General features: G+C 45.4%; 1 protein-coding gene, 1 long non-coding RNA gene and 1 pseudogene across 2 annotated transcripts; 1 reads left to right on the top strand and 2 right to left on the bottom strand.

Moving 5' to 3' along the window:
- Positions 1 to 152: 152 nt before the first annotated feature.
- On the top strand, positions 153 to 2,337 carry LOC135635831 (uncharacterized). The gene is made up of 3 exons (XR_010495745.1): positions 153 to 284; positions 953 to 1,971; positions 2,084 to 2,337. It is a non-coding gene; the product is annotated as an uncharacterized LOC135635831 (long non-coding RNA).
- A 658-nt stretch (positions 2,338 to 2,995) lies between these two features.
- LOC135636974 (leucine-rich repeat receptor-like serine/threonine-protein kinase BAM1) lies at positions 2,996 to 7,062 on the bottom strand. Its single transcript, XM_065149236.1, has 2 exons — positions 4,364 to 7,062; positions 2,996 to 3,767 (listed from the first exon to the last, which is right to left on the bottom strand). Exons 1-2 carry the CDS (start codon positions 6,960 to 6,962, stop codon positions 3,301 to 3,303), a joined length of 3,066 nt encoding a protein of 1,021 aa, XP_065005308.1. The 5' UTR covers positions 6,963 to 7,062; the 3' UTR covers positions 2,996 to 3,300.
- A 2,733-nt stretch (positions 7,063 to 9,795) lies between these two features.
- LOC135636493 (protein TUNICAMYCIN INDUCED 1-like) lies at positions 9,796 to 13,852 on the bottom strand (annotated as a pseudogene).
- Between the last annotated feature and the right edge of the window lie 228 nt (positions 13,853 to 14,080).

The raw sequence follows: 14,080 nt of genomic DNA, 5'->3' as shown, positions 1-14,080 counted from the left end.
GGCTACTGACAAGGAAGTGGGTGCCTCATCATCATGACAAACTACAGAAGCAATTAGTACATGTCCAATTTTAGCTTCCATGAAACCAAAAAAATATATTTCTGTGTGATTCTGCGTAATCAATGCTGCTGCCTTCTTGCAGGATCAAAGCTTCATGCCACCATCAGATAAAACGAGCGATCCTGTAGAGAGAGAACGCGGAGGTCCGATCCTGCACCTTCAACGGGGTCCATGGCTTCTCTGGCATGCGAGAGATGGAATTATGCGAGTTGCGAACGCCACAGGTTGGCATTTGCTGTGACCACTCTCCTTTTGCCTCGTATGCCCTTTCCGCATCACTCTTGTTCTTTTGGCTTAATCCTAATATGCATATTCGTATATAAAAGAAAAAGAGTACACTTATTCATGTCATGACATCATATACCTTTTAAGTTGATCTCATAAAAATAAAATTAAATGCACACAAGAATCAATTAAGTCATTGACATCTATATTATTTGTAGTGAGGAATTGCTTTATATGATAAAATCTCTCCCATTTTATTGCATATCTAGATCAAAACTTGTTTGTTTTTCTCATTTCTCCGATAGTTTCATCAATTTACTGCTGATGTTTCCTTAATTCAGGTGTATTGGTCCACCACATCCTATATATCTGGTACTGTTGCTACATATTATTAATTGCATAATAATAATAATAATAATATTATTATTATTATTAAAATTCCAATTAGCTTAATTAGAGAGGATTCCATTTCCATCATTCAGGTGTCAGGTACATGCTGCTATACAGGTATGGTTGACCATGAGATTTCCTTCAACCTAAATCTACAGTATGTGTTGCATCTACCAATGAGCAGAAACCATGATTATTCACTTTTTCTTTAAATCGCTCATGCAGCTTTTCTTTTTCCTTTTATTTGTGTTTTTAACTCGAGCATGATGACCTGCAGATCTTATCTCCACTCAATGATTTCCACCAGCTTTTGATCTGCGGTCCTCAGTCGCTGGTGCCTTTTCGACCACATGCATCGCACGTGCATGGCGGTCGTCGGTCAATGCTGCTGCCGATCTGATGATGGCATTTCCTGCCCTACGTACGGCCTTCCCATCATGCAGCGTGCACGCGCACCGTCGGATCACGCCCGCCTTCGGTACCGGTGACGAGCGACCACAAAAGAGAATTGGGGCCCCACGTGAGTCGTGTGGTTTTTAGAGAGCGGAGGTGACGGGTGGGTTTCCGCTTCAGTAATTAATGAGAAAGATACGGGTCTTCTAAATGATACCGCGTTGGGTTGACCGAGGGAGGTGGGAATTAAATGCTGACCGTGTGATGTTGGGGTCACGCTGCGGATGCCGTCCACGGCATGGGCCCGACCAACTTAAGACGGTCTCGGTGGGTACATGGAGCGGGTGGCGACGAACCCGCGTTCTCCCACCTGCTTAGGCCTTCCGATCGTGAACGGACGGTGATCGAGACGGTGGGGCCACCACGTCGCTAGAGGTGGAAGGTGGTCGGGTTTAAACATGGGGAGGATCGCGTGGGCCCGCCCGAGTATTGCTCTCTTTCGTGGGAACATCGGTAAGTCAGTCCTCTTCTTCATACGTTATGGGAACCCTCTCTCTCTCTCTCTCTCTGGCACAGCTTTGGGAGCATTGTTTCAGTTCATCTGCATCACAATACCAAAGGAAAAATGAGAAGGAACGGCAGCCAAGTCGAAGACATATGCTGCAGAATGTGGCACTCTCAGAATAATACAAAAAAGTCTTCAGCCTTCATACCGTTTCCATGCGAATTTTTCAGCACAGCCACATGCGTTTCCCAGCTAGAAAGAACCCACCCACCAAGTGATCGACAAATCGATGGGAGAAAGGGGAGGAGGATTTAATGCTCTTCCATCATCGTCGATGAACAGTTCAGACTGATTCGTGAAACCAAACAGGACAACAGTAGCCATTCTCACACTCACAGGTAGTCGATCGGCAAAGCTAAATCTGCTCTCAGGACTACTCAAATCTATTGTCTTTTTTTATCAAAGAAGAAGAAGAAGAAGTAGTAATAATGCTGTTGCTGGGTTTTGCAGGCCACATGGGAGGAAGAAGACAGAGGAGTGCTCTGCAAGGGACAGCAGCAGCAAAATCATGGCTTGCAGGCGTGCGGGAACCTCAAAATGAGGGGTGTTATTTAGTGTCTCGAGGTTGGAGGAAGCCTCCTCCACTAATTAAAAACAAGCACTTTGAATTGAATACAGCCAAACTGGCCATTTTGAGTGGAATGAGACTTGAGCCTTCATCAAGGAAGAAGATTCAAGTTGGGACCATCCGCTTCACAATCTTAAAGCTTTTAGGGTATCCAAGTTTTGCTCCCTGCAAATAATAATAACTCACACCTATGTACATACATATTTATAACATGTCCATATGTTAGTTGACTAATCACTGGCCATACATTTCGTTTGACTCACTTTATCTGCTCATCTTAAGGTTTAGGTGGATGCTTCAGGCTGCTCTGAGATGCCAAACATCATGATGGATATTTAGAGGGCTAAGAAATCCGGTGACGGCTGATGGATGATCCAATTACATGCCTTGGGACGAAGGGGGCTGTCACGGTTCGCTGTACCATATGATTGATGGTAATTGAATTAGGGATACGTGTTTGTCCGAGAATTGCAAGGATGTGGAATCGACAACTTAATTGTGACTCAAATCAAATTCATCATCGGCATTAACGTCTCATTTTTAGCTATGTCGAAGCCTGTCAGATCAGATAGCTACATGCCATCTACTGTTTCCTGTGGCTTAATGATTGCTATTCCCATCAGATTGCCTTTATGACCCATCACCATAAAAAGAGAGTCCAAAATTTCATGTCTGGAGTCACCTCTCTCTCTCTCTCTCTCTCTCTCTCTCTCTCTCTCGCTTAGCGAGAGAGAGCAGTGACTGAACTAAAATCTAGGGAGGGAGTGGGGAGGCATTGCATTCAAGTCTATCCATTAGATAACAGGAACAGAGATTTCATTACCAATACCAATACCATGTCAGCTTGTGAACATAGCCTGCTGTTTCTGCTAACAGGTACAGAAGCCATAGGTCTGACTCCCTCAGTGTTCGCACTGATGAGATGAGTCTCTTCGCCTACAGCGAGCAGCGCTGCAGAGTAGCAGAGAGGAGTTGACACCATGAAGAAGAAGGCAGAGTAAACTCACCAAACCAGCTGTACATCAACAACACCTATTTTAAAGCTATTTTGATGATCAAGCAACTGAAAGCCAAGAAAACTCTCCAGCTTCTTGCTGCACTAAATGCTAAGGAGATCTGACGGTGGTGAATTCGAAGCCGGTTGCTGCTGCTGCTCATCCTTGTTTTCCTTAGCAGGTGACTCCACAGGGGCGGCCGGAGGTGGTGGTGCAGACACATTGCCACTGGACGAGTCTTCTCCCTGTTTCAGCGGCGGCTTAGGGAGCTCGGTGAGGATCTGAACGACCTCCCTCATCGTCGGCCGCTCCACGCTCTGCTCCTCCACGCAGAGCATCGCGACGTAGAACACATGCATCGCCTCGTGGACGGGGAGGGTCGGAAGCCTTGGGTCCAAGATTTTAGTCACCTCCTCCTTGTTCGAGCCCGTCACCTTCCTCACCCACTGTACGATGTCGACGCCGTCACCGAATTCACCGACGGGCTTCCTCCCGGTCACGAGTTCCAGCAGCACCACACCGAAGCTGTAAACATCGCTCTTTTCGTCCACTTTGAGGGTGTAAGCATACTCTGTGGACCAAAACAGCAGGATGCTGAGGAACAGTATCAACATGTTTCGACTGAATCGAGAACACAAAAAAAAAAAGGTAGCTAGCACAGATTAAAATATGAGAAACCTTTCATCAGTATCATTATATCTAAAAGAATTGAGACATGGATCCATGCTTTCCATAAATTAATACTCTACTCTCCCTCATGCATGCATCTCAGGATGACAAATGGTTCGACACCAATTCATGAGGCTCTTTTGAAACATTTTTTGTTCCATCTCAGTCTATCTAAAAGCTTATGCGTATAGACGAAACATGATCTATATCTTTACACTCCCAACAGGGAGGAAGGAACCGACCAAAAATTGCAGATAGCATCATCCCAAATCCAAGACTAGGCTCACAGATCAACCAACGATGGCTACATAGATAAATCTAATGAGGCAGATGATTCGAAGCATGATGATGATGAAGCTTTAACAAAGTAGTGAACAAGATTGTAAAGCTAACATGGATAGAAAGAAAGATGTTAATTGTTCATTCATGCATAATATGTATGACCAAGCTTTTATCAGGAGAATCGAAATCAATTGGGCGGCGGAGAAGGAAGAGAACCTGGTGCTATGTAACCGTAAGAACCGGCAATGGCGGACATGCACTCGGACGTGCCCGTGTCCTGCAAGAACTTGGCGAGCCCGAAGTCGGCGACATGAGCTTCGAAGTTGGAATCCAGGAGGATGTTGTTGGACTTCACATCCCGGTGGAGGATCAGCGGGGAGCAGTCATGGTGGAGGTAGCACAGACCCTTGGCGGCCTCCACCGCGATCTTGTACCTCGTGTCCCAGTGCAGGTGCCCGCCCTTCTTGCCATGGAGAACCTCCCCGAGGCTGCCGTTGGGCATGTACTCGTAGACCAGCAGGTTGGTCTCGTGGTTGGAGCAGAAACCCAGCAGCCTCACGATGTGCCGGTGGCGGATCCTCCCCAGAGTCTGTATCTCGGCGTTGAACCCGTGGTCGTGCGACGATCCTCTGCTCATCGCCGGAAGCCTCTTGACGGCAACCTGTTCGCCGTCGGGCATCACGCCCTTGTAGACGACCCCGGCCCCTCCCTTCCCGATGATGTTCTCCTCTTTCAAGCAGTTCAGCACGTCGTCGCACGTGAAGTCCAGCCGCTGGAACGCGGTCAGCCTCCACGCCCGGGCCTCGCTGGCCCTCTTCAAGGACCGAGCCTTGATGATGGCCGCAATGGCGAAGGCAATGGAACAGATGAGAAGGCCGATGACGAGCAAGAGCTTGAAAGAGGCGGAGAGGGCGCCTTTGGCGCGGGCGGTGTGGGAGTCGTCGGAGATCCCGGGCCGGCACGGGCCGAGATAAGGGCCGCACAGGTCCGGGTTGCCGACGAAGGACGTGGCGTTGAAGTAGCTAAACTGGCCGGTGCTCGGCACGACGCCCGATAGGTTGTTGTAGGAGAAATCCACCGCCGTCAGGCTCTGCATCGTCGAGATGGCCACCGGGATTGGGCCCTCCAGATGATTCCTCGACAGGTTGAGGTAATTCAAGATCCGCATGGCGGCTACATCCGCCGGGACGTCGCCGGACAGCTCGTTCCTGCTGAGATCCACGAAGGTCAGCAGCTTGCACTTGCTCATCTCCGGGGCGATCGGGCCAGAGAAGCGGTTGCTGCTCAAGTCCAGCTTGGACAGCTGCTGCAGCCTTCCGACCTCGGGCGGAATTCTGCCGGTGAAGGAGTTCTGGTTCAGCAACAGCTTCTGGAGGCCGGAATAGTTCCCGATGGACGACGGCAAGGGGCCGGCGAGCCGGTTGTTGGAGAGGCAAACCTGTCCAAGATTGGGAGAAATGGAAGAGCTACCGGTGTCGGGGAATCCGCCGGTGAGGTAGTTGTCCTGGAGCTCCACCTGGGACAGATTCGGCAAGCTGAGGAGGCCTTGCGGAATGGTTCCGTTGAGGTAGTTGTCGCCCATTCTGATGCGGCTCAAGGATTCGCAGCGTCCGAGGGACTCCGGTATCTGGCCGAAGAGGAAGTTGCCGAGGGCGATCAAGGTTTGGAGCTTATTGCCGTAGCAGAGGTCCGGGGGGAGCGACCCGGTGAGCTTGTTCGACGAAAGGTCGAGGAGCTGAAGGCGGCCGTTGGTTCCTAGACGGCGAGGGATGCTCCCTGTGAAGTTGTTCTCCCACACCTGGAGCACCTCGAGCTCGGGGAGGTCGCCCACGAACTCCGGGATTGCACCGAACAGCTTGTTGCGGAAGAGGTTGAGGAGAGTGAGGTTGCTGAGCGCGGCGAAGCTCGGCGGGATCTCGCCGGTGAGGGCATTGTTGGAGAGGTCCATGGACTTGAGGCTGCGGAGGCGGCTGAGCTCCGGTGGGATCTCGCCGCCGAGGCCGTTCACCTGGAGGAAGAGGGTGTCGAGGTTCCGGAGGTTGCCCATCTCGGGCGGGATGCGGCCGGAGAGGCCGCAGTTGGCGGCGTCGAGGCGGAGCAGCGCGGAGAGGTTGCCGATCTCCGGCGGGAGACCACCGTCGTAGCTGTTGTAGTAACCGATGTAGAGCTCCCGGAGCGCGGAGAGGTTGCCGATCTCCGGGGGAATGGGGCCGCCGAGCTCGTTGCCGGAGATGGCGAGGTACTCGAGGAACTGCCAGCTGCCGTATTCCGGGGGGATGGAGCCGGAGAAGAAGTTGCCGCCGAGGTGAATGTGGCGGAGCTGCGGCAGAGCGGCCAACTCCCTGGGCAGGGGGCCGGTGAGGTTGTTATTGTAGAGGTCGAGAACGCGGAGGTCGGCGAGGCGGGCGAGGGGAGCCGGGAAGGAGCCATTGAAGATGTTGTTGGAGAGGTTGAGGTGGCGGAGGGCGGGGAGGAGGGCCAGTTCAGAGGGGATGGGGCCGGAGAAGGAGTTGGCAGCGGCGGAGAGGCGGAGGAGAGAGCGGAGGCGACCGACGGCGGGAGGGAGGAGGCCGGAGAGATTGCGCCCGGAAAGGTCGAGGGAGACGACGGCGCCGGCGTCGTCGCACGTGACGCCAGGCCAGGAGCAGTGGTCAGTGGTCGCGTCCCAGGGGCCGAGGGTGGCGCCGGGGTCGGAAAGCTGAGCCTTGAGGGAGAGAAGAGCGCGGTGTTCCTCCGCGTAGCCGGCGCCGTCGTCGGCCGCCGTGGAGGGCGAGCCGAGGAGGGAAACAAAGAGGAGGTGGTAGAACAAGAGCATGTCTTCGTGGTGGACGAAACTACTCACACTCAACGGCCACTATAGCCGGTGTGTGTATATATTAGCTTCTTTTGGCCTCTTCTTCTTTTTCTCTTCTTCCTCGTCTCGCGCTCGCAGTCAATTATAGAGCGCGAAGGAGTGGAGAGCATCGCATGTCATGTATGGATTTATGGATAAGTCCAACTAAAGTGATATTTTGCATACTAGTCCCTACCAGATTTAAGATTCAGTACATCATCGTTCCCTTCTTCGTTCTTATTTGCATATTGATTTGGCTTACTATGTTGCTTAAGAAATGCATAAATTATTTGCTAATTGAAAATTAGATATAATTCCTCAAACTTTTCATGCCTTGTTCGATACATGCATCGTATGGCTATCAGCACAATTAAGTGAACAAAAAAGTCAGTCAGATCATGCAACTATTTTGTTGATTATGATAAGTATTTGTAAAGCTTTTGTCATTAAAAAATTGTATATCAGATTTGCCTTAGTTAAATATTTACATGCAGAAATGCAGATCAGGTTGATTTCAAATAAATAAATAAATAAATAAATAAATAAATAAATAAATAAATATATATATATATATATATATATATATATATATATATATATATATATATATATATATATATATATATATATATATATATATATATATAAAGGATTAAAAGATCAACATGAATGTAGGACAAATTGCATACTTGTCCCCAAATACCATAAATTCCCATAAAAAATAAATAAAACTATCCTAGTTATCCATTTAAGTATCATTAATTTCCCTCTAAAATCAATAAAATATGAACTTCTGTGAACACCCTTCAAAGAACAATTGAGGTAGAAAACATGAAAGAAATGGATAAACTTAAGAACAACAATGACATTTATAACTACAGAAATGATGCAGACACTATTGATATTTTGAGACCCTAACATATCATGAGTAACTTATGAATGCATGTGAAGAAACCTCGATCACAAGCGTATCACATCCTTTTCCATATATAATTTTTCTGGTTGAAGAAACCTCGATCTGTTAGGCAGTGACAAGGAAACAATGGAGCAAAATATTTCACCTTATTCTGATACGATGTACCTATTTGTGTCACTGCCGATAGCATGAAATTCATATTTTGGAGAAGGAAAATGAAAAGAGAGAGAGAAGAGGAGATTGGATAAAAGGGTCGATGAGGCTTATGTATGTGTTTTAAACCCGAGGAGTAGGAGACACTGTGCCAGCAGTAGCAGCAATGCTGCTGCATTCATCCACCACTGCAGTGTTTGGTGAAGTGAATTATTTTAGTGTAGGATGGTCTCAGGTCAAGTCTATCACTGCATGCAGGTGGTCCAAAATATGAGCTGGCCATGTAAGGGTTTGACTGCTAAAGTTTTACATGTGGAGTATTATGTATGGCATCGAGGTACTCACTACTACTGCTACTACACATCAGCAGGCAGTGGTAGTTCCTTGAGCAACAATGTATCGAGTTGATCAGTTACTTTCACATGCAAAAAGTAACAGAAACCTTAAGTAAAATGATTTGGTAGCAATAAAAAATAAAAGTACATGATTTTTTTACTTTTACCACTGTTTGCATATTTTCTCCACTATGATTCAGTAAAACACATTGTGTGTGTGCGCGCGTTGGCTTGCCACCAGGAGAAGAAAATACCATGAGTTCGGCTGATTCTTTGAAAAGGCAGGGCAAGCTCAGTCCCGCAGACTGAGTTTACTGAAGAGGAAGACGATAAGAAGAAAAGGTAAAAAAAAAAAACCACCCACTTGTCCTTTCTGCTCTCTCTCTCTCTCTCTCTCTCTCTCTCTGAGACAAGGATACTATGCTTTGATACAAGCAAATAGACATCACGGGTTCCTCAATCACAGAACCTCCTCCCCCTTCAGTTTGAAGAGAGGGAGAGAGAGGGAGAGAGAGAGAGAGTATTGCAACTGGACCACGTGAGCTTTTTGATAACAGGGAAAGAGATTCTTTCTGCTGCTCCAGTTTACAAACTCTGCTCCCTCGAAGCTTTTCCCCACACAGTATTATTACCAGTCTAAGTGGTGTTACCAAGTCTGAGAGGGTTGGAAGATGTGTAATCAGCAGTCTCTCAGCGCATGGAAGCAAAACTAATGGCATCGGGAAGCTACGCTTTGGTCTCGGAGGATGCAGTCCTTTTGTACACCCACTGCAGCCTGCCTCCTCCATCTCCATGGCTGACTACTGCTGCCAACCACTGGTCTTCCACAACCATTTCACCCCCCTAAGCACCTCCCCGCTATCAGCACTCTCACAACCTCCCCAGTACTGCAACAATCATGATTGGGCTATATTTACCTCGAAAGCCGCTTATTTTTCCCATCCTAATCTTTGCACCTCATGTTTTTTTTTTGTTTTTGTTTTTTCGTCTGAATCAAGAGGAGAGAGACAGACAGGAAATAGATCATTGCCTGTCTTGACATTGACATGACATCCCTAAGGCATATACTCGTACACGTAAAATGCATTAACCACTAAAATGTCTTCTCGAAGATGACAAAGTTATTCTAAGAATTTTGACATGTTAGGATTATCAATGGATCAATATCTATTCCCCTATGGGTCATCAACCAGTATCTTATGTAGCTTTCACTGGATTTGCATGCAAATCAATGACACATCCCTCTCACTCGAACCCTAATGGTCATGTTTTATACTAATATCATTTCTGTTTATGATGTTACTATATGTATCTTATGCATATACGTTTAAGAATTTATCCATTTGGTGGTACCCATTTCAAGCTAGAACTGGTCTTCCGATCCAAATGCTCAACTGTTTCAGTGATGGATGCTTGACAGCAAAGATTCCTAGAAATGATAAACTACTGCTTCCATGATTGCTTGCTGAAATATCTGATCAGCACAAATCTACAGACTAATTAGACCTATTGCACAAAAGTACCTCTTGTACCATCTACTTAGAGAACAACTGTTTGTGCTTGTCTAAATACATAAAGAACACAGAGACATGAAAAGTTCAACCTGTTGGAATAATTTTAGGTCACATTGTCAAATAGTACTTTCATGTGCTATTATTCTTTCGCTTGTTAGTAAGCGAAAAATCATGGAAAGAGATCAACTTTCAACTTTCGAATATTGTAGGCATAATTAAATCATTTAATCCCATCTAAGTAAATCTAAACTTGTTCCTTATTTGATTGTTATCCTAGCTAAACAAAGAAGGCAAGAGATGATTGTGTAGCTCATCCATCCAAGCTGAGCTATCATTTAACTCAGACCTAGTTACATTCATCCACGACTCTCTAGTTTCAAAGAATTAAATTTCTAACTGATAGAGTCGACACCCTAAATACAAACAACTCAAAAACATGAGAATGGTTTGGAAGAACTCCTAAACAATTCTTTGTTTCACACCAGGGGCATGTGGTAAAACACAACTGGTTAACACACAAAGAGAGGAATAGCGTGTGGTCCTCAACCACATGCTAGAGCAGATTGACATTGCCTAATGCATGTACATGTTCCACAGGCTGGAAATGGTGGCAAGGGTGTTTCCATTGAGCGAAGCAATGGGGTCACTTTCTCTCAGATGTGTGTTGCCGGAGAGATCTTAGCCATTTCCAATGGAAACAGGGGGACAATAAGCATGAGAGAAGCATGCCACAACTGATAATATTCCCCTGCCCCAGAAGACAACAAAGGCAATGTTTGCATTTCTTACCGTCCTATAGAAATAAGGTTAAGAGAAAGAGAAGAGAGAGAGAGAGAGAGATTAAGAGAGGGAAAAAAAAAACTATGCACCTCAATGTAGCCTTATTCTAATATAGAACACATGCGGGCCAGAAAGAAGCATGCTACAGCCTGATATATTCCGCTGACCCAAAGGAGACAAAGCAACGGTTGAATGTCTTACCATCCTATAGCAATTAAGACAGAGAAAATGTAGATAGATAGAGAGAGAGAGAGAGAAGAAAACTACGCATCTTAAAATAGCAATGTCTTAATACGGAGAACATACAGCAGTTAACGGTGTAAAGAGTACACAAACCAACAAGTTTCAAAGAAGCAGTTGGTTGCTCAAAAATACAAGGAAAACAAAAAGGCAAATCATAAGTTCTAATCTGAACATAATGACACCCTTTTAGTATGTACTAAATTCATTTCAAGCTACTATAGTTGTTTGGAGAAAAAAATCAAACATTTATGACCTTTTTTTTTTTATGGCTTAGAGAAAACATGAACAATTTGGATTTTTTTTTTCACAACATTCAAACTCCTTAAAGCTCTTCCAATGTATATGCAAAAGCAACTTGCCACCTAGGAAAACCTATCGGCTTATTCATGTTCTTCCCTATCTAAATTTTAACAAAATATCCACATCGTCTCAGAGAATAATTTGTGAATTATCTGAGCTCATGCAGACACCTAATCCATCTGAGGCATCAGTAGATCACATAACAAGATATCCAAACATTTTCTGCCTTGTTACACAAACGAAAAGATAAATCTAAACTGACTAAATTCTTGAACTTAAATGAACCAGAAAAGGTCATTTCTCTGTCTTGTAAATTTATATTCAGATCCAAGCCAGTAAAATGAATTTATTAAACAGACGCTACATTCTATAGTCATTTCTATTATCATCAGAAAATCTACTTTAGGATAATAATCTTAGGATAAGCGTACAACAAAAACACCTTGACCTCAGTGATGAAAAGTAAAAGAAAACTCTTACACTAGCTCTTCCCTTCCTGCAGAACAAGAGCAACTAGAAAGAACTCGACCAAAGTGTGAAGTAATTAGGTGGTGGCTGGACTATTTGAGCCTTGGACTTGGATACATTTCCAGTTTGCAAGCTATCAACTATTGTTTCCTATGTCTCAAATGGCTCAATCTCAGCGATCCTCTCTGGGACTACTCTTCCATTGATCGAGAAGCATCTTCTCTACAGCAAAGCCCATTTTCACATAAATCTGTGCAGACATATGTGCCTTGACCAGTCTTAAGGATCCTTCTTCTGAACCCTTTTTCCCTGGTACTGATTCCACTAATTCCTCAAACACAACTTGGATCTTGCCCACTAAGCAATGTCAGAGACCACGACATGGTCCTATGAGACACATCAAATGTTGCCAGGACAGAACGAGAAGAAAACAAAACAATTTATTCTGGTTGAGCTTGAGTTTCAACTTGTCACTAGGACATGCTGAAGCAGATGAGATGAGGGATGTTGGGCCAACTATGCACAATCAGAGAACAGGTTTGTGGTTGGTGTGAACCGTGACAAGCTCCAGCTATGGTTAGCAAGCCTGACACCAGAGGGCATTTTTTCGGACGACTACAGTTGAGAGGAAGGAGGAGATAAATTGGCTGCCAAAGACTAATGGACTTGGCACTCTTCGCTGTCATCACTGAACCATCCGACAGGATAACCTTCTTGAGTGCACCAGCTTCCACATCATGCTGCATAGTGGTGACAAACAACAAAGCTTGTTACACCTCTAAGAACATCTACAGTACCATTGAACTTGTATACTGCCATGAGAATAATATGATCTTAGGAAGTAAAGCAGACCCTTTGGAGTTTTTGTTTCAATATTCAAGTAGTGACACTTTATCATGTATCCACCAAACACAGAGGAGAGACATACAAAACAATGCAAATTGTCTAAAGGAGGAAAGAATAGGCATTCTTGTGGAGCAATCAAAGTAAGATTCATTTTGTCCATTAGGAGGCATAAAGGTCATGGATTGTGAATTTCTATATGGCATGTGCAAATTTAAGAACAACTTCCAGAGTAGATTAAGATTTCTGAAGAAACCAAGTCCAAAACAAAATCCAATAGGAGGTTACTAGATTCACATATGGATCTGCACCCGGGAACTAGGCATACATGACAGTTGTATCTAATAACATTCTTTTAATAATAAATGGTTAGCCTTAGCTTGCACTACATATCATCATAAACAACTACCATGCTGAAACATTTTTGTATACAATACACAATCTAAATATATTAATATTAACTTACTAGATCATATTATGAGATCATAAATGGACGTAGTTATTTTCATACCTGTGTTCAATAAGCTTTTGGATACAGATCAAGACTGCTAATTTCCTCTCCATATCATAGTGAATCTTGTTTCCCAGGAATTATACCCTATGTCCAGTTATCAAGTTCTGTTGTCACCCCTAATTAGTTATGTAAGTATGATCCTAATTCATAATTGCATTTTCTTCATCTGGTTCTTATCAAACGAGAGCAGCTGATTAAAGTAAACATTTTGATCACTTCAGCTGCAGAGAAGTGAAGAATGCTCAACTCTGCATAGAAAAATAGGAACTATGACAATTGCTTAGTGTAACGTAATTTAAAACATCGAATGTTCTTACCGGCAACGAGAGCCTCAAATCGTCCCTATCTTGGATCCACAGCTCCATTGGGCTGGCGATCTGAACATGGTGGCAAGAGCGGCGAAACCCTGGCATCCGGCCTTCTCCCAGTCTCCGCCAACCCCTTCTTCTCCTCCCCTTCCTCCTTCGTCGCCCTAAAGATGGGGAGGCCGACGAAATCCCACCGGCTGACGTACTCCAACAGCCTGATGGGAATCACCCTCTTCTCCACCTCGATGTTGAACTTACGCCACTGTCTGCCCCACCAGCGTGTCCCTTAACCCGGAGATCTTGAGGTCCTCCGAATGGAGCCCTAATCCCTTAACTATCACGTCCGTCAATTCCTTTAAACGAATCGACCAAAAAACAACACAGACATTAGACCTTCTCGACGTCTCACGAGTAGAGACCAGATTCGAGGGGGAAATCGAAACTAAGGAAAGAATCGCCTACTAGAATCACCTTGGGGAGCATCGGATGTCTGGGCATCCGACGAGATAGACAGAGCCCACAGCCGCGATCGCGAAACGGAAATAGTTCCAATTAGATGGACGTGAATAAATACGGAGATTTGGGGCGCTTAAAAAAGGGCGGGGATGTTTCTGAAAGAGCAGCTCGTCCCGAGGCTTCGCCTACCCATGTGATGATTGGAGAGAAAAGCACTGAGGTCAGCGGGACCCACGTAAGGTTTTCAGCGGTAGCAGCTCGGGCGAGTTG

Source organism: Musa acuminata, chromosome BXJ3-4, assembly GCF_036884655.1.
Source record: "Musa acuminata AAA Group cultivar baxijiao chromosome BXJ3-4, Cavendish_Baxijiao_AAA, whole genome shotgun sequence".
Lineage (NCBI taxonomy): Eukaryota > Viridiplantae > Streptophyta > Magnoliopsida > Zingiberales > Musaceae > Musa > Musa acuminata.
The sequence above is the reverse complement of the archived record's forward strand: the minus strand, read 5'-3'. Positions and strand labels throughout refer to the sequence as shown.